The sequence below is a fragment of the Lonchura striata genome, chromosome 1 (assembly GCF_050655825.1).
Source record: "Lonchura striata isolate lonStrDom1 chromosome 1, ASM5065582v1, whole genome shotgun sequence".
Lineage (NCBI taxonomy): Eukaryota > Metazoa > Chordata > Aves > Passeriformes > Estrildidae > Lonchura > Lonchura striata.
Window position 1 is genome coordinate 89,068,825 of NC_140703.1, and position 24,416 is coordinate 89,093,240.

Sequence of the window (24,416 nt, forward strand, 5' to 3'; positions counted from 1 at the left end):
CTGATGACAGGCCTAGGAAAAAGATTTTTTTTCATTTCACTAAAGTCATAGAAAAAAGTCAACTAACAGCAAGTGCTACCAAAATCCCTAGGGAATGCTTAACGAAAATCTGATTTATTAAATACCTTTTTTTTTTCCTTTCAGAAACCATGAAAAAAATACATGACAGCACAGAAATAGCTGCAAATTTTTGCTTTACTAGTTCTTAGCCTGTGCAAAATTAATTCCTTTTTCTCTTCCTGAATAAAAGACCAGAAAACCCAATTCCTCTTCTCACTGTTTACTTCTGCTTACAATTTCAATTTTGCTTACAAATTATTAAAAAGAAACCCATTCCTCCTTCAACTGTACAAAGAAATAATCACCTCCCTTTTCTAAACTACCCATAGCTAAAATAATAACTCAGGATGACAAAGAGGAGCCAGAACTAAGATGAAAATAGAAGAAAAAGAGTGTGGCCATAAGGATACCTGCCAGAATAAAGCCCAGGTGGCCTGGCCCCTCTACAAGTGCTTTGCAAGGAACAGCAACTCCACACCTAAAATCTGAGCCATCCACAGGGAGTCCTGTCCTGTGCCAGGAGGGGCTGCAGTGGGGCTGCTGCAGAGGGGACATAAGGGGAGCAAAGGAAAACAAGAGCAAGTACTGCTAAAATTGAGCAAGCACAAAAAGTGGGTCCCATTCCCGTGTTTGGGGGCTCCTTTATTATTTGGATGAGAGACTGAGAGAGGTAGAGAACAGGGAAAAGAGATTACTAAGAGTGCATTTGCAGAAGCATGAAAAGAATAAACACTAATACATAATATGCACCCTGGCCAATATGGTAATTTAGTTGAAACTGTGGTAGCAAGAAAACTACAAAAACTAATTCATTGAGGGTAACTTTTGCATCATAACATTGAAAAACAACCAACCTAAAGATCCCTGAGTGAAGAAACAAACGACAGTACACTGATGCTGAAACCTGCTTTGAAAAATACCCAACTTGTGAGCAAACACCTTCCTCATAACATATCCAAGTTGGTTCCATGGAAGGGCCTTTTTTAAAACAGTATCTGTTTTCAAAACAGAAGGGTATCTGGCTAGCAAGATAAATTACATTAAGAGCCTCTGGCTCACATATTGATGCATCAGCTTGCCTTCAGTCAGGGTGATACAGACCTCTTCCACATCACAGATGAAAGTGAAACCATTTATACTTCAGGACAGCAAAAAATGAAAAGGAAGCAGAAGCAGAAGAGGAAAAGAGAACTGCTACCCTGGTTTTCTTCCCAAAACTCCCTTTTTATTTCTTTTTTTAAATTTTATTTTCTTTTTACACTGTATGAGACAAGATTTCTGGAACTTAAAATTCAGAGCAGCTGTTACCCTTTAATGAGCCACTTCACCAACTTCTTGTCTGTTTTCTGACCTCCCAAGACACAGAAATATTTCAAGAAAAGCAATTAACCACACAGACATGGAAAACTGCAGACATGGGTTTACAAAGCCTTCCACTAAAGATCACTGACAGAACATTGCAGGTTACTCAAAAGGTGCAGGTTTCTTCATGCAGAAGGAATATTTTTAGGCTAAAATTCACATGCAAATGTCTGGTGTAATATGCATACTTTTGACACATACGGAGAAGAAGACAGGAGAAGTGGAAAGACACTTTTCTACTGAAATTATATGCTTCTCAATAAATCTAAACAATTTAGCTGGAAGCTGTATCTCAGATAGAGGCAATATCTATCTAGATTTTTCAAAAGTAAATTTATAAAACGTATCTGGAAAACTCACTAGAAATCCCATGCTTTACTTGGTAGTTTTTATTTCACTGAAACATCTACTTTCACGTGTATCTCATTGCTTGAGCAAAGAAAACTGGATACCTTCAAGTAAAACAAGCCTATTGTACTTCCAATTGCACATCTATTTGTAACAAATGTACATGCATACTATGGATACAATAAAAGAAATAAATTCAAGTATAAAATTAGCAAGAAACAATTTCAAATTCTACAACAGGTAGGTACTGTCTCTCCTTTACAGAAGTCAACTTGTAACCAAATAGATCACAATCAGGATGTCATACACAACGAATTTGCTGAGCATTTCTTTACACGCATACAAAAAAATTAATCAAGGATATTTCTATAAGAGCCAGGTTCTCAAACGAACTCTTAGAAGTGCACTACTCCTCATCTTTGAAGATATGGCTTCTTCCCCTACATAAAGATAAAAGATCCCATTACAATATCTCTTGTGTCATGTTTTCATCTAGGAACAGGAACAAGTTTATTTATTTCATCTAGGAACAGGAACAAGTAAATTAACTTTACATCAACTTCTACTAAATGTTCCATATCTTTCAAACTAAAGAATGCAGGCTCCTTTCCTGAATCTCTGTTGACCATCCACAGAGGTCAGATTTCTAAAATTGTTTTAAACTTCCAAGACATGGGGCAGAGGGTGAGTAAAGCTGAACTCAAACTAGAAACTCAAACTGAAAAACTATCTGTTATTTCCATCTTTTATGACAATGTTCAAGAGGCAGTCCAAGACACCCTCTCTACATACAGCAAGATGATTTCTACCTACCTCCATCATATATTAAAGGCCTCAAAGGGAAACTTTTGAGAACTACTCAAAAATGTGGTGGCCACTTCAGCAGCTAAACATGCTGCAAGGCAGAGGGACTTAGGAGTCTGGGACTAATACATTAATAAAACCCTCCCAAAAAAATAAAACAAAAAAGGAAAAGGTCAAAGCTGCCGCTGCTTTTTTTTTTTTTGCTTTTTTTTTTGCTTTTTTTTTTTTTTGGCAGGGGAAGGGGACGGGGAGAAGAAAAAAAAAACGGAGATTTAAATCTAAGTGACAAGGAAGCCTTTAAGTACAACATTTAGTCAACACAGCCAGGATCTTTTGATTAACATGAACTATTCATCCATTACAAAGTGGGGAATAAAAGCCAATGTACTTCAAAGATGCAATTACATGTGGTACCTGCAATTGGTCACTAAGAAATTCTGATGGCACTTTTAAAATCTGGGGAAGAGCAGGTCAGATGCACAGAGACACTTGTTCCCACACAGCCCTGAACTTCCCAAATCAAGCACTTACACCCCTCCCTACTAAAACAAAAGCAGTGACAGAAAAGACAGAATCCAGCCTGCATCTCCAGCATCCTGAGGAACACCTCTAGTCACTGTACAAACAAACTGACTGCTGCAGAAGTTTGAAGCAGAGAGAAAACTGTCCTTCCGTTTCTCCTAAGTCTACTTTGAAAAAATAAAAAAAATACTTGAGATTTCCACTGCACCTGTGACCAGCTCAGCTGGACAGATGTGCAACAATGCTTGACTTAAGAGCATCTGCCAAATCTAGCCCTTCCAAGAAAATGGGCACAGGACCACTGTTGGAGTTCTGGATGCTGAAAATTTTAGATTTTCTGTACAGACAGACTCTGACTCCCAAGACAAAACTGCATTGGGCCTGAGGTCATGGAACGAGCTTCCAAAATTGATTGACAGCACTACACTACGGGTGTGTAGTTGGTTAGAAGTTTGTAATATCACACTTAAGAGTTTGGGCTTTTAGAATATAGTAATAAATATGAAGCAAGATGGAAGTTTTAGGGCAGAGGCCTAAAACCACCATACAAAGACCCAAACCAATAAGCTCAGTGACTTCAAAACTGAGGTTTCTCTTGGCTGCAGGCACCTGGCACTTCCAAAGTCAAGAAAATTATGGCACCACATGGTCTCTAGGGACTGCAGTGGCTGATCTGCAGCAACATGAAAAAAAGCAGTTGGTGGCTGCACTCACTCCTATCATGCCAAAGCCATGTTTTAAGTACTCATACCCTCTTTTTTTCAGTCAGAGTAGGTTATTTCTGTAAGACAAAACCAGCAAATTGGGGTATTTACAATTACCGTCACAGAGCAGCATTGCTCCAGTGCAAAACCATGAAGGAAAAAGCATGCCTTCAAATTCTTCCTGGGGAGCTCACTGCTGCTTGCTACATCTGCTCCACCAGAGAAAGCTGGGGGCAGAAAGAAAAATAAGCCAAGTTGTCTGAAAAAAACCTGTACTCTTACTGGAAAGGAGAAAGCACTTCCAGGAAGTGGAAGGAGCTAACAGTACAGGCTGCTTCACAGTGGCTGCAGTTTTACAAGGAGAGTCAATAGCTGCAAGAATCACTCTAAGCTGTTTAGGCACGTAAATTGGAAGAAAAGAACAAATCAAACAATTCACATGATCATAAAAAGAACAAATTGAACAATTCACATGATCATAAAAATAAAGTTTTTTTTTTAAGCACAGTGAAATTGAACTAACAGCTTCAATAAAGCAGAATTAATCTTGGCTTTTTGAGGCAGGGAAGCACTTCATACCCTGAATTACACTACTCCACATAGCTTCCTCCATCCCACAATGATTTGCAAACAATTAGTGTCTCAGAAGAGCCATGGTGGGCAGCAATTAGCCATGCTAGAGAAGGCAAGCAAACTGCCTGCAGGAACAGCCCACTGCCAGGCAGAACACAGGAAGGGACACATGGATGCACCGGTCCCTTCCCCCTGACATCCCTGGGCTCCAGCTGGAACAGAACCTGCTTTTCACACCAGCCAGGATAAGCTCAGCCTGGCAAAAGGGCACTCCTGGGACAGCACCAAATAGCACAGATTGCTTGCCAGGCTCTGCAGGCATTTCAGAAGCTCTCCCTAGGACCAATGTCCTTGCCAAGAGAGGGATGGGAGGACCATGAAGCTGATTCTTATCAGACCTCAACCAGCTCACCATGCAGGAGCCCTAACTTGTGACCATGACCCCATGGGTGGCCCAAGGCAAGACCCAGGGCTGAGATGCAATGAGGACCACTGCAGCCTCTATCCTCACCTCTTAAAGTGCCAAGCCCTGGGCATTCCAGGCTAAGGTGGAAGCTTTGGAGCTGCACCAAGGCAGGATACAGCCCGGGGCAGTGGCCATGAAGCTACTGTTGGCCAGTGGTGGCCCCCAGCATAAATGATTTGGGACGTCTCTAGATCTTTCATGTTATTTGATTTCTCTAAAAGTTCAAAACTCAGATGTTTAGCAGGTTGTTGATTTCACTTAGGCCACCCTAAAAATCCATGTTTTTGATGGATAACACCATCAGTTATACAAAGCTGCTAATAACAACAGCTTAATGCAATCACATTGTCTTTGTTGAATTTTCCAAAATTGTATGAACAGATTTTGATACAGCACAGTACCATTCCAAAGCATTTATTACACTTCTACCACCAGAAAAAAAAGAGTTGCAAAACTTATTTGGTAAGTACATAAGAAAAAAAGATGGAGGACTCCAACGGCTTTAGGAAGGCTCTGTTTCCTTCAAAACGATAAGGCCTCACCACACTGAAAGATAAGTATAGACAACATTAGATTTCAGCATAAGGACCTAATGCTGCAAGTATTTATTCACCCAGGAAAATACCCAACATTCAAGCCCTTAGATAACTTCTAGCACAGACCTTGCCAGATCAAACACTGCCACTGGGTAAATTGGTTTCTGTTGAATTGGGACTTTTTTCAACCTAGTATGTAGAAAAAACAAATTGCAACAAAATACTTCATCATTATGCCGATGTGCCTGCGCTCTGGAGGGAAGGTGGGACATGAAAAATGTGGGGAGTTCACGCATTTCACTGTGGGGGTTGGTGTCCCATAGTCCTCATGATTCCCATATTCTCTGGATGTGATGCTAAGTGCTTGTGTCAGACCACCACATGCAGAGGGAAAGACCACACAGGAGGAAGAAGTGAGGTGAATTATGAACTGTCTCTCCTGGAATGGTGGAAACGGCATCCCCACCCTGGGGCACCGATTACTTCTCCCCAGCACAGCTTCCCCATGGGCTGTTTCCCCAGGTGGGCATGCTGCCATGGCAAAGCCCTCAACAGCTGCTTATCTCAGTCCTCTGCCATCAATCCAGTCCAAGCCAAGCCTATTTTTATAGCCCTGAAGGCCACTGAGCCAAATGCTTTGGTTCTCATGTTACAAGTAAAAATACCTGAAACTGTTTTTCACCTGAAAATGGACAAGAAGATGAGATATACCAGTTGCTGCTGCAGCCCTGTAAATTATTCAGACATGCACCACTACTTGGGGGAAATATAAAAAAAGTCTCTTTTTTAGTGGGTGCTGTAAGTAATGCTGAATAGACCAAACTAGTGATACATTAACTCTGCCACCACTGACAAGCTCATTTATTTTATAGGGAAGACATTTTTTCCTACGAGGGTGGTGAGACTTAATCAGGTTGCCCAGAGAAACTGGATGCCCTATGCTGGAAGTGTTGAATGCCAGGCTGGATGGGGCTCTGTGGTAGCAGTCCCTGCCCATGGCAAGGGCGTTGGAACTAGATGGTCCTTAAGGTCCTTCCAGCCCAAATAATTTTAGAATTTTCCTGCCTTTTTCTGTGCCATTCAGCCTCCACATCATGAAAATAAAAAGCCACTGTAGGTGTTTACTGGATTAGTCTTGCACAAGGTGGTGGTCAGTCCCTGTGCAGACTTTAGCACTTAACACACTGCTAACATTTCAACACAAGAACCTGCATTTCACCATAGCCATCTCAGCACCACAGTAGTGCTCAGGAGCAGGTAACTCACCCCAGGAAGGCAAGCAGAGGGAGCCAGAGTGGAATACACATCTCAGGGGGGTCAGAGGTCAGGAACTGGGGTGCTCAGCTGTGCAGGTAGTAGCTTGGCATCCTGCTCCTATCCCTCCTTCCAGCTCATGCCACTTGGACAAACACTGTAACAGAGAAGCCATCCTCTTGGGAAAGTGCTTCCAAGTATGTGTTCTCCTTAAGAAATGTTACAGTAAAATAAAGAGAGGAAAAAGTGGAAAAAAACCTGCTGATCTGAATTCCAGTTGTGGGCAAGGCTAGATAATGTTTTGACAAGAGTCCAAGCTTTCAATAAAGTATGTATATTTCTCTTTCTCCTGTGCAAGGCTTCAGAGAGTTGTTCCTTAAGGAAACAAAGCCATGAATACTGACAGTAGCCATTACCAAGATCCTTTATTGACATCAGTATTGTGGCATCTTCCTCTCCTCAAACTGCTTAATTTAAAATGAAAGTGTTCTGTTGGGTTTGGGGTTTTTTTCATTTGTGCTCAGATTGAGCCTAACTTATTTTGGTATCCTGAACATATATTAAGACAAAAAGGAACACTTTCTTGAAAACTGTATTGGGATAGGCCTTTTAATATAATTCTATTAATATGCTACTCATTTCACCTTTTGCCCCTCCAGAAAGTAAAAAAATACTATTTGGATTCTCATTTGCATTCCTTAGTAAAAATCCAAGTCTTCATGTACTTTGGACACTCTTCTGCTACAATGTAATGAACAGGGCAATCTAGATGAATTCCCCATCTGAGTTGCAGGAATCTTTATCCACTGTGGTTCTCTTACTGCCTTTCCCAGAAATAGACTCCATTATGAAATTATTTACTTCAGACCTTGGGAGATGTGCAGGGCCACTAAAAGCTGAGCTATTGACAATGATTACAGGACTGCTTGGACAGTAGAGTATGAAAGGGAAGCAAAAGATCCTTTAATTTTTAATTTCCAGGAAAATTTTCCAGAGCTTATCAGTAACCATTTCTCTGTATGCCTTAACAAGCAAAGGGAAAATAAGGAAGAAAGGTCTTATCACACCAACTAGTCCGTTCTCCACTCACAACCAAGAGGTACTTGGTAGATGAGTTCAAAAGCTATTGCCCTGCAAGAACTTTATTTAAAAGAAAAAGTTAAATCCTAAGATGGAACTTGGAAATGTATTTACCATGCCTAACACATTTATATTTATTAAAGCAAGAATAAGGTTTAGATTCATATACAGAAGATGCTTTTTTCTGCCAGTATATTATACTTAAATTTGTGAACCAAAAAAACTCATATGACCTGAAAAATAAATTAATTTCCTTTTAAAATGCTCATCCTCTGGAAGTTGCAAATAAGAAAACTATACCCAGCTTGGAGAGTGCCCTGAGCTGAAAATGGAAGTGAGAAGAAGAGTAGAGAAAAATATCATATTATTATTATATTAATATATTAATAATATAGGTAAAACAGGAACAAAACATAATATGTTATTGATCTACTTCAAGCAAGAAGTTAAAGAAGCACTGTATCTCAACCAGAGAAAAAGCTGCTTGAAACAAGAGTTCATTCTAAGGTCTTATTTCACTTTATTTATAAAAGGAAAGATTCACAAGTGTTGCTAAGTGGGTTTTTATATGCTAAGAGTATGCAATGTGAAGTACTGTATAAACAAAAACTGCAACACTAGCTGCTTGGGAAGAGTGAAAGACTACTCTCAGTCCAGCACTTGTGATAAAATCCTTCCCAACATATACCAGAATAAGCAGTTTTGCTGTCAAAATGCAGAAAACTAATCAAAAAGGAAGGCGCACGAAGGTTTCAACATCCCTTCCTAAAAATTGAAGTAGCGATTCACTTAAAGGTTAAACCATCTTGCAGTACTTATCACAAGGCATGTGACAGTATTTTTTACTACTGTCATATCCAGCTTATCATTAATATGTAGCCTCAAGCCAAAGATATCAGTAAGTATTAAATACAATTAACTTTGATCTGTTAATCATGGCTACATAACAAATCTTTTTTCTGTAGGGATCTCTACAGTGCTCTCCAATTAGGCAAAGAAAACACTAAGATCAACAGACATTGATGAGCTAAATAATTGTTTTAATCTACAACTTAAAGTTAGTCATTAGTTAAAAAAATACAATTCCGATTTTTTAAGTATTTCTAAACATTTTCCAGTTTCTTATTAAGTGTCTGATCCAGCAGAGCTGTCAAGTAGAAATCCAGGTAAAGTAGCAAGTTAAATATTTACTTGAAAAAGCATATCCCTAAGGAAGACAAAAACCAGAATGAGACTGGTCAAGTAATGAAGAGTTAAATACAACCCCCATCACTGTTTGTACCCTCTGTTTGCAAGCCCAGTGTGCATTTGGAAACTGCCCTAGGACATAAATTAAATAACAGTAGGAAACATCACTTACAAACATCTGCTCAGTGTCTGACAAAAACAGTACACAAAGAAACACAGATATGGGGGGGAAAAAAACCCCTTTTGTGCAAGAGACCATCTTTAGTCCATTCTTCAGGAATTAAATCCACATAAAATACACCCTCCAGCTGTGCTAACTTACTCTTACCTAATAGTTAAAATGCTCTGGTAAGAGCAAAGAAGTGTGCTAGAAGAAAGACAGGGAAATACAAGAACTGGGCTATATAAAACATATGTCTTCACACAGGTTCAAGGCAAATACCATGTTGTGGCAACATGCACAAAGGCAACTCAGGCACCGCACCCTTCCACCCTGCTGAAAGCAAATTATGTCACAGGTGGTCAGCTGCTCCATATACACTCTAAGAAATCTAATATTCTGAGAGTTTTGTTCTGCTGATCCTGCATAGGTCTGACACAGCCTCAGGATATGCAGCCTCCTCCTCCTCCCTGCAGGAGCTCCAAGATTCTTTTCTACTGTAGCACCTGCTCTCATGTACTGAATCTTCACATCTCTGAAACTTCTTCCTTTTCATAAAATGTAACTGCAATTGGCCAGGGATAAAGGTATTAAAGGGAAAACAGATCTGGATGTTGTTCTCACTTAAGCTTGCTTTCCCAGTAAAACAAACAAAAACTTCTAGCTTTTGGCTTTACCACTTGGTAAACCATACTCTGAAATACGGCAGAGCTTTAATGCCTTTCTGGCAATTTGGAAAAGACAGGTACTAATTAAATGTCTCTATAGTCATGTAAAGCAAGAATCAGGAGGTAAGGTTTGCACTGAAAGCAAACACCAGCAAAGCTTTGCTGTTTCTCAGTACCCATCTCCATTTCCTTCACTCCAAGTAAAAACTGTGAAAAAAATTACACTGTCTAACCAACCCCAGCCATATCTAATGCTCCATAACGCTTGCATTTTGGTTTTAGAATTCAAATTCCTATGCCCTTTTAAATACAAACGTTTACAAATGGTTTAAGAAAGCATCAGAATCTACAGTGCCCTTGGAAAAAGTGCAAGACAGGAGTGGCTTTCCTTTGCCAGCCAAAAGAGATTTGAGCAAGCCTGTGCACCGTAGATTCAGGAAAATGATTCACCTGAAACTTAACCAGAGAGAAAAGCAGTTTGTTTGGTTTAAGCTTGCAAATTTCTGCAGTGAAAAGCTCAGGCACAAGGCACTAACATTTGTGAAACTGAACCTCATGATTGTCCTGGACCTAAATCAAGCAGCTGTAAACAGCTATTTTTAACTCTGAAAATTAATCCACATAGTCTTTACTGTCACAGAAGAGCGGCCTGACTTCCAAACAGGCAGGCAGAAGAAAGTAGGAGGTTAAGCATTTTGACTCGCTAGCAAAACTTCCATTTCATTAGTGATACATTGATAGCATGCAATCTACCAAGCCACAGTTCAAGTTTTGTGCACTTTATGGACAGGTAGGATAAGCTCCGATTAAAAAAGGCAACAATGAAGAAAGCAGTATTATCAAATGGAAAGGGGCAATAGTTCAGGAAAAAAAGATTTTAATAAAATAAATACAGAATGTGGTATTGCAGCTTCTTAAACTCCATAGAAAATACTGATTTTGAAAATACCTGATAATTCTTTCAAATATTTAAGCTACCATTAAAAATTCTCACTTTATAATATTCAAAACAGCTTCATTTGCTTTTAAGTTAGAACTACACCGTTAAACTATATTAATTATCCAATTGCTTATTGGAATTCAGCTGCTGCTGTCTTTGAACCAACACTTTGGCCCAAATTCCTTACACTATAGCGTCAGCGCAAGCCTAACACATCATTCTCGCTGGAGTTATTCACGGATCCACACTGTTGCGAGGGGAGAGCGTGATCCGTCTCCATATCCTTCACTACGTGTATCTGGAGTGCCACATAGATATAATGTGCCGGATCTACAGCCACCATAATCCGTAGTAGAATTAATACAAAAAAATAAGACAGCATGCACTTTATCACAACTTTATCACTGAATTCAAAACCCCCGCCCCGTAATGCCGTGTATCGTCCAAAAGCCAGGAGTCCTCTAAGTACTTATACAGCTCTCGTCAAAGAAAGGGGAGGCGAGCCGCAGGTCGCGGACGGTCCCGGAGGGGCACGGGCACCACATCCCAGTGTGTGCCCCCGGCATCCCTGCACCTCTCACCGCCGGCCCCAGGGACCTCCGCCGCGCCCCGCGGGCTGCAGCGCCGGCGGCTCTCCCCAGCTGCATCCTCCGGCCACGGACCCGGCTCCGCACCCGCCCTTAGAAACCCATCGGCAGGGCACAGCGGGGAAGTAACAATAAAAGTGTCTTCAGCTGTGCTCAAGGCTACGGAAAAGCGGAGCTGCTCCCCAGGCAACTCGCGGGGAGCCGGGGCGGCCCCCACCTCCCGGCCGGCGGCTGCCTCCGCTCCGCCCGCGGCGGGGGACCCGCGGCGCCCCGCGCTACCGCCGAGCCGGGCCGGGCCGAGCCGAGCCGAGCCGAGCCGGGCCGGGCCGCCCGAGCACGGCCCGAACAAAGAGGCCGCTCCCGCTTCCCGCAGCCCGACCCGCCGGGGGCCCGGCGCGGCCAAGTTCCCGCGGGGCAAACGCAGGGGAGCAGCCGCCCGGCCCGGCCCGGCCCGGCGCCCGCGGAACCCCGCGCCCCCAGGTACCCGTGAAGCGGCCGCCGCCGTCTCCGTGGCCCCGACGCCGCTGCAGGATGAAGTAGCCGCTGCTCTTCTGCGTGACCCACAGCTTGAGGGCGTTCTTCAGCAGCACCTCCTCGGGCTTCAGCCACATCTTCCCCCGGCTCGCAGTCCCGCTCTCTCCCCCCGCCGAGCCCGCCCGCCCCGCACGGCACCGCACCCGGCCGCCCGGGTCACATCGCCCCCCGCGGGCTGCGCGGCGCCGGCTCCGGCTCCCTCGGCGCGGCGCGGCCGCCGGGGAGGGGCCGAGGGAGGAGCCCGGGCGCGGGCCGCCCTTCCCGCGGAGCCGGGGGCTTTGTGCGGCGGGCCGGGCTGCTCCGCGCCGTCGGAGGGGACGGCGGGGCGCTCCGGCCGGGCCGGGGGGAGCAGGGGACGGGGCCAGGTTCGCCCTTTCGGGGGTCCCGTGGTGCCCCGAGCCCCACACAGAGCCCACCGGGGCGCCCGCGGTACCCCGGGCTCCTGGAGGATGCCCTGCCGCCGGGACCGCGGCCGGGCGGCTCCCGCTTGTTTTACAGCGGCTGGGTCAGGTGCCCGCACCCCCGGCTTGTGCCCCGCAGGTCCCCGCCGCGGAGTCACCGGGACTGCGGGAAGGAAAGGGTGTCCTGGGCTTGGAGAGAGGCTGGGGGGATGGGGGTGTCTCTGCCTTCCTGTTTCTTCTAGATCTAAGCCTAAAGCGTGAACCTGCAGCTGCTTTGGTATTTAAAAGCCGGTGTTTGAAACCTCGTATTGCAAGGGAAAAGTCAGACTCTTAATTTTACAGTTCGGTTTTTTTCTCATTTTAAGAAATAATCTGTCACTGCTTGCGGTTGAGCTGTTGGGCAGGATCGTTTGTGAACCTGCACAAATGGTTACTGCTGCAGCACATTATTTTTGGAAACCTCTGACGCTGTATTTTACCTTTTTATTAATACAGATTGTCAGTAATGAGGATGGTGAGACACTAGTACGGGTTGCCCAGAGAAGCTGCGGATGCCTCATCGCAAGTGTTGAAGGCCACCGTTGATCTAATAAGTGTCCCTGCCCATGGGAGGGGGGTTGGAACTAGATCTTTAAGGTCCCTCACAACACAACCCTATTATTCTATGATTATAACATGAATCACTGTACTTTATTTCCATCACATTTCTTTTCCAGTTAACTGCAAATATTAAATAATTACTTTACAATAACTGAATTAGCAGGCTGCAAAACCTCACTCTTCTAGAACCTCAGTCACTGTGGGTTAAATCACACCTAAATTTCAGCAAAGATCCCTCTAAGCAGAGAATTTTGATTAGGGATTAAGACCTGAGCTTCACTTTCCCAACCTCTCGTTACAGGCGTTGTGTACCAACTCTGAAAGGTACCAATGCTGCAGTGCGCTACTTAGCACAGCCAGCAGCAATTATTAGCTGGGAATTGGAAGGTGGCCATGTGGACTGCTTTAGAGTTGCCAGTGGGATCATTTGATAGTCAAAATTCTGAATTCAGCTTCAGTTAAGTGAACATTGTGTTCTTTACAATTTCTGTGTGAAGCAACAATTTCATTTCCATACATAGAATAGCAAGCAAGCACTTTGAGCGTATTACTTGTCTGATGCAAAAATAAAACTGTCAAAAGGAGAAGATGGACATCCACATAATAATGTATTAAAAATTAATGAGAACTTGAAGAGAAATTACTTTAAATGCTCTTGCAGGATAAGAATAGCTCAGAGATTTCCCCTGCCCCCAAAACTATCCTGAAGACATGTAAGTATTGAAAGTTTAAATGCTTGGAAGTGAGCAAGTGAAGTGAGATGGTGAATATTTCTTCCCTTTGCAGATACTTGAATATTAATTTCAGTTATTGGTTTGGGGGCTTTTTTTTTACATTTAGTCTTGGGTTTTGGGCAGGCTGATTTGAGACAATTTAGAAGAGAACCAAACTAAAAGTTGCAGACCTTTGAGGTCCTTTTGAGCTTGAGAGTTAGCAAGAGTAAAGCAGTTGAGGATCCAGTGTCATGCATGCGTGCCTCTGTTACATCCTGAGAAAAGCTCCTCTTGGACCCCACCAACAGTACTTCTTCAGAGCCATGGGCTTTGGAAACGCATCCAAGTTGGCACAACACCTGTTCAATCAAAATGGGATCCCTCATGCTTTTTAAGCAGCTTTTCCAACACATAGAACTGATGGCAGATAATTAACAATGAATCTCTGAGAAATGGCTTCAGAGAAGCAAAAGGGGGATGGATGAGATGAGAGAAAACTTATTCAGGATGACAGAATAAAACAAAGCACTTTGTAATACATATTGTAATAAATGCATCATCTACTGAAAGTAGGAGCATCCTTCTTTCCCCATATGGCATTGGACATGGCAGTCCCTGACATCCTGAGTCACAGCTTCTACCTGAAAGCTAGACAGTCTTTGGCAACAGCTAAGAATAAGTTTATTTCATTAAGAACGTCCTACAGTAATGTACTGACTATTTTCACAACCAGTATTTTAACAGGATTTGGATGATCTGAGGATCTTCTGAAGTGTCCTGTGAAGCAATAGTTTTAAAATGCTGGCGTCTAGAGCGGTACATAAAAGAAGGGAGGATGGGAATCTCTTGATTATGAGACAAAAACCAGAGTGCTGTGAGAAGTTACATACCTTTTTATTTATTCTCTGATAAAGTCTAGAAAAGATGGAACTGTCTTACTTAATTGCTTGAAGGTACTTAAGGTTACTAGACTGAAGAAAAATAGCTTTAAAAAATAAGGATGTGTTTGAAAGGAAATAACAGAAAGAAAATTAGGTTTCTGGCCTTGTATCACCCTTAGCACACACTCTGAAATGACTGTGTCAGCATTATTTATGATGCTATGTATCTTTCTTAAATTTCAGTACTAGTGGCACAAGGCAGTCTGCTATTCAGATTATGTTGGAGCATCAGTCATACCCAGAATAAACGGCAGAGATTCTGAGCATCCATTAAATAAAGTGTAGACAGCATAGGGAACAGTCACAGGGAAAACTTTGCTTTTCCTTCTTGCCTTTGTCACTGACTGCCTTCCCAGCACTAGTCATGCCCTTTAACTTCACAAGACTTCATCTTTTTCATCCATCAAACAGACATATAATTTTTATTCTGGATGTCACTGAGGTGTTCAAGGAAGGCAAATTCCTCCTGTGCATAAAATGAATGATGGCAGAAAAGAGGCAGCTGTGGTGCTCTGGGCTTCCTTCCTGGCTGGCCCACTGCAGAGGGTACCAAACCCTCAGAGAGGCCTGGCAACACTTGAACAAACTTGGCAGACTGTGAGTGTGCAAAGCTCTAGGATAGGCTCCAGGGCTTGCAGGTGCATGATTGCTGATGCACATATTGGCTGCTACAAAACCAGGCTGTCCATGCTCCCTCCCTGACCCCTGTCAGACTTTCTGTAGTGAATGGCTTTAACTATCTAAACTAGTTGAAAATTTTAACTTATTAATGTGTTTCTGGCTAAGTTAGTTCCTTAGTCATATTATGACTGCTGGAATTTGGCTATTATTCTACAGGTGCACAGTCCAATTATTTCCATGTTTCCAGTTTTGATTCTTTAACTTGCATGTTTACAAGTGTCTGAAAAACCCTGATCAGTTAGCTGATTCAATTCCTAAGACAGAGTTGCTGAAACTGTCAGATGAGCCTGAGTTTGGACATATCAGAGACAGCAGTGGTACAGAGAAATAATGTTTAGGGTACTAGGGAAATAATACACACTAGTGAATATAACACTGGAAATTCACACTGTTGGCTAAGACCTCTAGGAAAAATAACTAAAACATACTTCTTTCAGGGGATAAAAAGAAAAAGTACCTCACGGAGATGAATCAACAGCTGCTGTTTTCAACCCTTTATTTTCTGAAGCTCCAAAAGTATTCCACTATAGCTTCAGCCCCCTGTAGACCACATGACAGTAGGCATCAGTACATTTATTTTTCTTTGTGGCATGTCCCCTTGAAGCCATCTGCCAATGCAGATATCCACAGCCCCTGGACTAAAGACCACTGAGCACTCTGAGAGTAGGGAAGGGCTTTTGCTGAGGAAATGAAGCCACAAGTCTTCAGAGTCACCATATTGAAAAGACTTTATCTCCCACCTACACCCATCAAAGGAGAGATGTAGTGGCACATTGGGTCAGTGCCCAGTGGCAGCCCTAAGCCCTCAGCATGCTGCTCCAGGCCCTGGCTCACTCTTGAAAGAACTCTCAAGATCCAAAATACCCCACTGCTCAGACTGCTGGGCTTTCCATACAATGTAGGATTATATTTCCTGCATTGCATAGACAAACCCCCATCATGTATCAATATATCATATTGATTTCAGACTACTTCAGTATTTGAAAAATGTTGATGTAGTGGAGAAAAGACAAGAACAATGGGAATTATTAAGGGTTTAAAGCTGACGTGTGAGCTCACATTGCAGTGCTGTGATATATGTGTAGCTCATCTGAAAGCAACAACTGAAGTGAAGCACAAAATAGCTGCCTACAAGAACCTGTGTGTTAAATACAAAGAAGGTGATGTATTTGTTGCATTAAAAAGGTGATTCACTAAATGCAGCATGAGAGGTTTGGTTTTTTGCTGTTTTAAAAAAAGGAAGATTAGATTAAGGACTAAGCTTACCAAGCAAATCAGATTATCTGAAAGTTTTTTTACTGTGAATAACACACCAAGTACCAGATTAGAGGCATTTTAGAAATAGTATAAGAAAAATAATTTCATATATGTTGGAGTTATTCTGTGATGTTAACTTTGTGATCAGAAAGATTAGGCAACCAAGCAAGATACCCTCTGCCTTTTAAGAACAGGTAATGACTTTTTTCTCCACAAGAAATCCCCTACAAGAGGGGATTTTTAAAAGGTGGTTAGAAAGGCTCTTCTGCAAGGTTTTTTCCTGTCAGACACCCTTCCAGATATTGTGCTGTTGGAATGGAGCCATGTTTGCTTCTCACTCACAGAAAGTCCACTTCAGGTTTGGCAGAGATGAGAGGGCCCAAAGGGAAATCACGGTAGCTCACACGCAGATCCCAAATCCTGGCACCATGCCTCCATTGAAAGAGGACTACAAAGACCCCTCCTGCCAGACAGATCAGATCCTGGGAATCTGTAAAAGCAGTTCTTAAGCTCAGATCTTTTGAACAGATTCAAGCACAAGGTGCATTTTGGTTTGAAAGGGTCACAGAAATGTAGTAGTCAAGGTCTTCCACACCGAGAACTGCTGAGTTTCAGAAACACTGAAACTGCCTGAGCATTCTCAGCTTCGTCTCCAAGTAATTTAATCTTCATTGTCTTCCTTTTGTAATGGCTGGATTGCAAAAGCTAGTTAATGTTTATGAGTCCATAAGTTTTTGTCTTCCTGCCTGTTCTAGCAACGTAAAAAACTGTTACAACCTGTAATTAATTCCAGAGGTTTCATTCATTATCTCTGATTAAATTAATGCCTGTGCAATAAAGGAGATATAAGAAGATATAATACACTGTCAGGAGCAAGTGTAATTAATTTATAGTCAACATTATAAAAACATGTTAGAAGTCTTGACTCACAGTTTTATGCAATAATATTTCCTGGCTTTTTCCCTGTCAATAACTTTATAATGTGCATTTTTATATTTTAAGTACCAGCAATAAAACAGTAATATCCAAAATGATTATGTGGCTGATTCCACTTCTTATTTTACTTCCAGCATCACTTCCTCACTTCCAGTTTTAAAACCCACTTCTGCAATTTAGCACTGCTAAAGCTCTTCTGGGAACCACACAATTACTGTGACACTGGAAAGGTCATCACATTTCAAGGTGTCTAACAAATATTTCCTATGAAAACAGCCTCTCTCAGGACATGTGATTAAAGTAATACATACGTGTGGTTTAAGGCAGTAAACTCCAGCTTTTTTCTTGTCTCATTAAACTTCCAGTTCTCCAAAACACTGGATGAGAAAAACAATCCCTTAGCCCTTTACTCATAGATAGCACATCCCTGCAGAGCACACAGCTGATAGAGAAGAAACCAAGGCAGGGGCTTCAGTGGCCGCTATTGCTCCAAATGACAGCAGGGGAGTGAGGCCTTGTCTTGCCCTGTGCACTACTTGACATCCTCTCCACCAGTGCTTAATGATGTGTCTGCACTCTGCCAGAGCTCAGTCACACCAGCTTTCCTCCCCACCTTCAGAAGGTGCAGAAAACCTCTGTTCAGAACAGTGATAGTGACCCCCAGAAGCTGGGAGGAGATGTGGATTACTTCAGATATGATGGAAAGAAGAAGGTATTTCTCAACTTACTGCCCAGCATACCCTCCTTGCACATCCTCATTTTCATTCTCAAGATATGATTATGGGTAGACCCAATCCTCTCAGGATTTTTATATACTACCCAGTTTGACATTGAGATAAGACACTAGAATTATTCTGGTACAAAAGAAGAGGAATGGCCAGCCCCATATAAGAAACTGCATTACAAAAATACAATTTATTTCTGGCTTGGCATAAGTCACTGCAATATAGTGAGAATAGAAGTGTTGGCCTCCTAAAATGGATTTCTGCTCTTTAGGGAGAATGAAGCAAGCAGCCAGTGATTTTTTCTACCTTTTGGTAGATATGAGACCTTAAACAATAGAGCAAATTAGCAGAGCCAGGAACAAAGGAAGCAGAATCAAAAGCAAAGGTGCAAAGGCTCCATAACTTGTGACAAGGTGAAAAGCCCAGAGCAGAGAAGACAACACTTCCTGAACAGAGATTTCAACCTGCCCCTCTTCTAATTGCACTTTTCTGTAGAGCAGTGGTGTTTCAGCAGCAATAGCAAATTTCTTTGATAGGAAAAATGTATTGCTGCCCTAACATACTACCAAAACTGCAGCTGCTGGCACTCACTTGTGCCAGGCAGTCTCAAAGGAAGCCTGAAGTGTAATGGCCAGTGTTAGCTTCTGTTAGCAATAGCTGCCTTGGGCACTGGTTCCTGATCAAAATTCCCATACTAATTCATCTTCCAAGATCAAAAGTCTTCAGGAGTTCAGCAATATTTCAGTGATTTTGGGAATAAAAAATCCAAACCTAAACCACTTCCAAAAGTATGCCAGCATTGTTTATAGTGCCCCATCTTGCTTCTGCATGGAGATGGGCAGTGGTTTTTCTACCAGAGCTGTCTTTTGCTGGATATGGGTACAATTTGCCTTCGCTAAAAGTATGGCCTAGGAAACTGGAAGAATTTCCATTTTTCTTGGCTGCACTTGGAAACAGAGATTCTTGTTGTTTTAACAATTTCCTTTAGGTGCTTACCCTGTTCTTCCTTTGATCCCCTGGAATATCAACTTGTGTAGACAGTAAGACCTTTTAAAATAATGAATTAATGGTGCCTTTTTCTCAATCAGAGATGCCTCACAAGAGCTGCATAACAGAAACACATTAAATATTAAATATTATATTATTAACACATATTATGTCCCTTGAAGTCATGATGGTCTCTATCCTGCCTGTATGCCACAAGGTCTGACACTGTACTCCATGGGTTGTCATAACCCTGTGCACAGTTGGGACCCTACAACCAGTTTGAAGCTACATAAAGCTCTACTGTTTTCCATTTTTTGTGAATCCTGTCTGTCTAGAAGTTGCAGACAGCTGGCACTGAGGGTGGAAGCACCACATTATCACCAAAGTGGCATCAGGGTGAGCGTGCTGGGACTGCTGGTGCTGCCTGTGCTGGGCATGGTGCCACAGTAGAAGGTGTAGGGAGGAACTACCACTTCTGCTCACCTTCTGAGGAATTCAAAATACCTGTGGGGACCTTCAGCTGCAAAAGTGGCAAAACTGTGTCACAGCACAAGCCTGGCTGTCGCAGAAGTGTCAGCGCTTTGACACAAGTTTTAAAATGTGTATGTGAGTGCCTTTGAGGCACCCTTTAACATATTTTTCTGGCAACATTTTCCTCTTTTTTATGCACTGTGGATCCCCAAAGGAGCATTTCTGTTGTGATTCTTACATCTTCCCACTATGACATGCAAAGCTATGCTGAGCTGAGCTTGGTACATCACTGATATTACTGGGTAGGAATCGTACTGCACACACCTAGGACTGGGTTTGAACTTGCTGTCTTTGATCAGCGCTGCATTTCTGCTTCTACCTGACAGCTATATTCTGTGTGAAAGCTCCATGATCTCCTTTTGTTTTGCCTGCTGGCTAATTTAAATATGACACCTGCCATTCTAATGGAATTTGGAGGCTTTTTCACCACCTATGTTTTTGCAGGTATGCTAACAAGATGCTAGTCTTTGCATGGCCACAGAACAATTCAAACTGGAAATGCATGATTCCAAAGAAAATAAATTCTCTTCCCCTTTTTCATTATACTGCTAGGTTTTTGTTTCTTTTCTAGACTACCAAATCACATGGTTTCTGATAAAGTCCTGTTGTTTCTTCACTCAGTGAAGCTGGTGACTACATACACATTCATGTTTTCTATTCCTTTCAGGGATAAAATATTCAACACATACTTATAGAAATGCACCCAAACCATCTGCCTAGTCTTTATGGGAGATGTAGAAAGATTTGAAAACATGCTCTGCTTCCTTTCCCATTTGCACAGAGGAATGGATCTTCCTGAATTCTTTTTTTAAAACCTTTGTTTTACTTTGCTCTTTCTCTAACTGTCTTAGGCCAGCAAAGTCTTTGTTTCCATTCTTGTCAAGGTGCAATAGAAAAAAAATGGTTCTGCGTATCTATTTCTCTCATAAACCAGTTTCTCCTTACATACTTTGGGAGAACCCAAAAGGCCTACAGAGCCTGAATTTTCAAAAGATGCTTTTGAGTGTGCATGTTTAGACCTAGCTTTGCAGAAGTAAATAGCATATAATCAACATTGATGATAACAGTGAAATCAATCCTTTCAGAGGTTTGGTGCTGAGTGTCAAGGAGGGCTCTTAAAAGGAGTTTCTCTTTTTGGAAACTTTGACCTTGAGCCAGAGCTTTCATCTCCTTATCTGTGAAAATGGAATATGGCTTAAATACCTGTTCAACAGCTCATGAAACTTCATTAATTTTTATAAAACCCTTAGAATTGAAAAGCACTGATAACTACTAATTATTTATTAATTCCTGTTGTCTTGCATCTTCACATTCCTTTCACATGTCAAAGAAGAGGATTTAGCAGCCAGAAAAACCAACAAAACCTGTAACAGCCTCTGCTCTCCTGCCCCTCCCTTACTGTAATAGTCTCCCTGTACCCTCTCTCCACATCCTCATGGTTGCCTTTACCTCTTCAGTCCCCTCTTCCTGCAATGCTTCCTGTTTCCCCTCCTCCCAGCGTGGCTCGGACTCTCTCCTAAAGCCTCCCTGCTGGGTCCAGCTAGTCTGACACAGCTGCAAAATGGCCGAGAAATGAGAGAGGTTGGTACAAGACTGTGCAAATACAGAGTGGTTTCTTCTTTTGTTGATCAAGTAGACATTTGAAATGCTCTCTATGTTCAGATCATAAATAAACCACACTGAGCAAACTCAATTTTTCCAGTTGAAACCATTTATGTAAGCACACTATTGACATTTCTCCATGCTTACTTTTACAAGGTTATACTCACCTTGGTAGGTGTATGAGAGTTGCTCCATTCATGGTAGAGATTAAGTCTTCTGAAGGACACAGTGGCTTGTCTCAAAGTGTCTATGTTGTCCAGCAACAAGACTCAGGATCTCATCAAAACAGCATTTTCTGAAGTATTGCTCTGCTATCAGACTATCTTAAAGTAGCTCTCAGTCCATCTGCCTTGTGCCAATGAGACATAGAATTTACTCTGAATTGGCATGGCCTGTGGAAGCTGCAGCAACTGCTTCTGGCCAGATAAAGGATGTTGTAAACCGAGGAGCATGCTCTAGGACATGTCATCTTCTAAAGACGAAAACCATACCTACAAAAATACAGGAATGTGTACATCCATAGAGGTACTTTGTATACCTACAAGGCAAAACCAGTGAGCTAATGGGGAAACTGAAATCAAGGTAGTAGTGTTATTGCTTTGCCCTTTTCTCACTGCAAAGGAGCCCTGGGACTTGGGAAACTTTCAGCTCTGCTCCACATTTACAGCTCTGCCAAGTTATACTTCTGCCCATTTCTTGCTGTAAGATTTACCCTGTCTTACATATGTGGGTGTGGATACCCAGAATAACCAAACATGCCCAAAGGCACACATTCAATTCACAGTTCTAGATTCAAGAAGGAGTTCTGGGAGGCTGGCTAGAACTTCAAATATTGTAAATGTAGGTGAACTACGTGGGAAGAAATGATGATGTCTGACTCCAGTTTAGAAGGCTTCTTTATAATAACTATACTATAATACATTAATATACTATTTAAAGGAGATACTAAAACTACATACTTATTTTTTCTAACTACCATACCTAACTCCTTCACAACTCATGACCCTTTTGCTAGAGTCCAGACACAGGTGGACTGGATTGGCCATCAGGCTCAAACAATCCTCACCAGAATCCAATCAAGGAATCACTCCAGGTAAACAAGTCTTCAAACACATTCCACATAAAAAAACAAGGAGCAGAAACAGAAATTGTTTTCTCTTTCTTTCCTCTGTACTCTATAAAAAAGTCCTAAGAGAGAGAAGAATGTGCCTACCACATTCAAATTATCACCAGCATGAAGTACCATGTTTTACCATGTGCTGTGGAAAGACATGTTTGTTTTTCCTCAACTCTAGCTCACAGACCTTCCTAGTCCACTATTAAACTACTAAAAATAAAATACTTCTGATTCAGCTTTTTCTCTCCTGTCCTCTCCAGCTGCTGCCCAGGCATGGATCCTGCACCATTGAAAGAGCTGTTCCTGTTTTGGACTGTGATGTTATTTCAGAAGGATGCACACAGGAGGCTCTGACCATGAAGGGCATTTCAACAGTGGTCTTTTTTAACCCTTACTTGACAGTCATGGGTTCTGGCAAAGAAATGACACTGCTTATGTTGCTGAATGTTGACAGCTGTTGTTTACCTCAGGCCTTGCCAGTTGAAGTTTCTGGTGCTGCAGGGTTGTGAAACCTCATCAAGATATAGAGTAGGGGTGATAAACAGAAGCTCCAGAGTTACTGCATAGGGAACTCTGCCCCCTTGAAGCCCTCTGAAGACCTTGCTTTGACCCAAAACTTCTGTAATAAACCAGAGACAGGGCCTGGTGCACGAACAAGTCACCACTGCTAACCAGGAGGTGGCTGTGACAGGCTTAGGTAACCATTTTTTTGTTGATTAGACAACTTCTAATGCTGTGATAGGAAGAAGTTTGTGCTGATGCCAAACCACAGGCTCCTGTAGCTAATACATGTGAAATAGTAGCTGGCTGAGGGAGAGTGCACTTTTCCAACTACACTGAGTGCATGTGTCTGTCCTTGGTGTGATCTCTACAAGAAATGCAGGAACAACTGGCATTCAGGGGCACAGATCTGCAGATGGTGGCTGATCACAGGCAAACATTTATGAACCCAAGCATGGGATGCATAGAGCATGAAACAAGGATCCTGAAGAGATCTAGGGTTTCCTCTTTGGAGAAAGGACTCAGGTTATTTCTGACAGTATATTTACAAATAGAAAGACTCTACCCATTATTACTTTATTTGACCCACCTCACCATCTTCTTCTATCCTGGCAGGTAAAGTTATATGCTGAGGATGGATCACCTGATAGGAAAAGAAGGTTTAATTATATATTAAATATTTGCAAAAATAATTCAGTTGCTGAAGGCAAAATTGCTCAGCCTTCAAAATTGTTTGGACATCTATGTATTCTAGACCATTTGTGTTAACAGCACTCTGTACCTTCACACCTTCTGTGAGGGCATCAATTAAGAATGTCAATTTTTCAAGATAGGCAGGGACAGCAAGAGAAATCAAGGATGCCACAAGGATGTCACACCTCGGTCTTCCCACCTCTGAAATACTGCCAAGTACCTCTACCTCTGCACTGCAGGTGGCATGTTTGTGTGCACCACAGACTTTGTGAGTGGGACAGGAAGATGTTCATGCTGTAGGTAGCTCTCGACTCTTATTTCTTTTCCATGAACTCCAAGCCCAACTGCATGTTAAAAAATTTGGACTTGTGCCTAAAATAATAAGCACCTGCAGAAGAACAGGAACCTTTATCCCCTCTCTTCCCCATCCATCCCCTGCACCCCCACTCCAACAGATTCTTGCTTTGTCATGTTATCTAAGAAGATTGCTTTTTTTTTTTTTTTTGGTGAAGTGGAAATGGGAGAAGAGTAGGTTCTTATTTACTTTGCTCAACAGAATACAGTTAATGTTTTTTTTAACTTTATCTCATCTTTATCCATTAAGCTGTTCTGAATCCCTTGCAGACTCCAGACTCAGGTACTCCAGATTTAAGCCTGAAAGAATTTGGCAAACAAATAGCTGGGGTTTTGTGAGGAAAGGTAGGACAACTGAAGTAAAGGCATGTCACCAATAGTGTTTTAAATGCATTTTTAGAGTACTGACTTGCTGGAATTCCCTAACAGAAGAAGCTGCTTCCCAGACCTATAACAAGAGACCTTATCTCTGTTTAAATGTTATCTGCTGACCGGCATATTAATGAATAGGGAGGAACTTACGGAAGCTTGGTCTCTTAAATGATCTTACCAATTTCTCCATTAAAATAAATCTCAAACATCACAGTAAAG

At 42.1% G+C, this 24,416-nt stretch overlaps 1 protein-coding gene across 4 annotated transcripts in view; it reads right to left on the reverse strand.

The window, feature by feature from the left end:
* The window catches only part of TBC1D8 (TBC1 domain family member 8), a 48,798-nt gene extending 36,812 nt beyond the window's left edge, over nt 1–11,986 (reverse strand). For 2 of the 4 annotated variants that reach the window (XM_085558117.1, XM_085558113.1), the window contains exon 1: nt 11,737–11,986. In XM_085558117.1, coding sequence (XP_085414243.1) covers nt 11,737–11,863 — 127 coding nt within the window. In that variant the 5' untranslated portion in view covers nt 11,864–11,986. The remainder of the gene's footprint in view (nt 1–11,736) is intronic. The other 2 variants (XM_021538527.3, XM_021538515.3) reach the window with 1 other exon arrangement.
* Nucleotides 11,987–24,416: the final 12,430 nt, after the last annotated feature.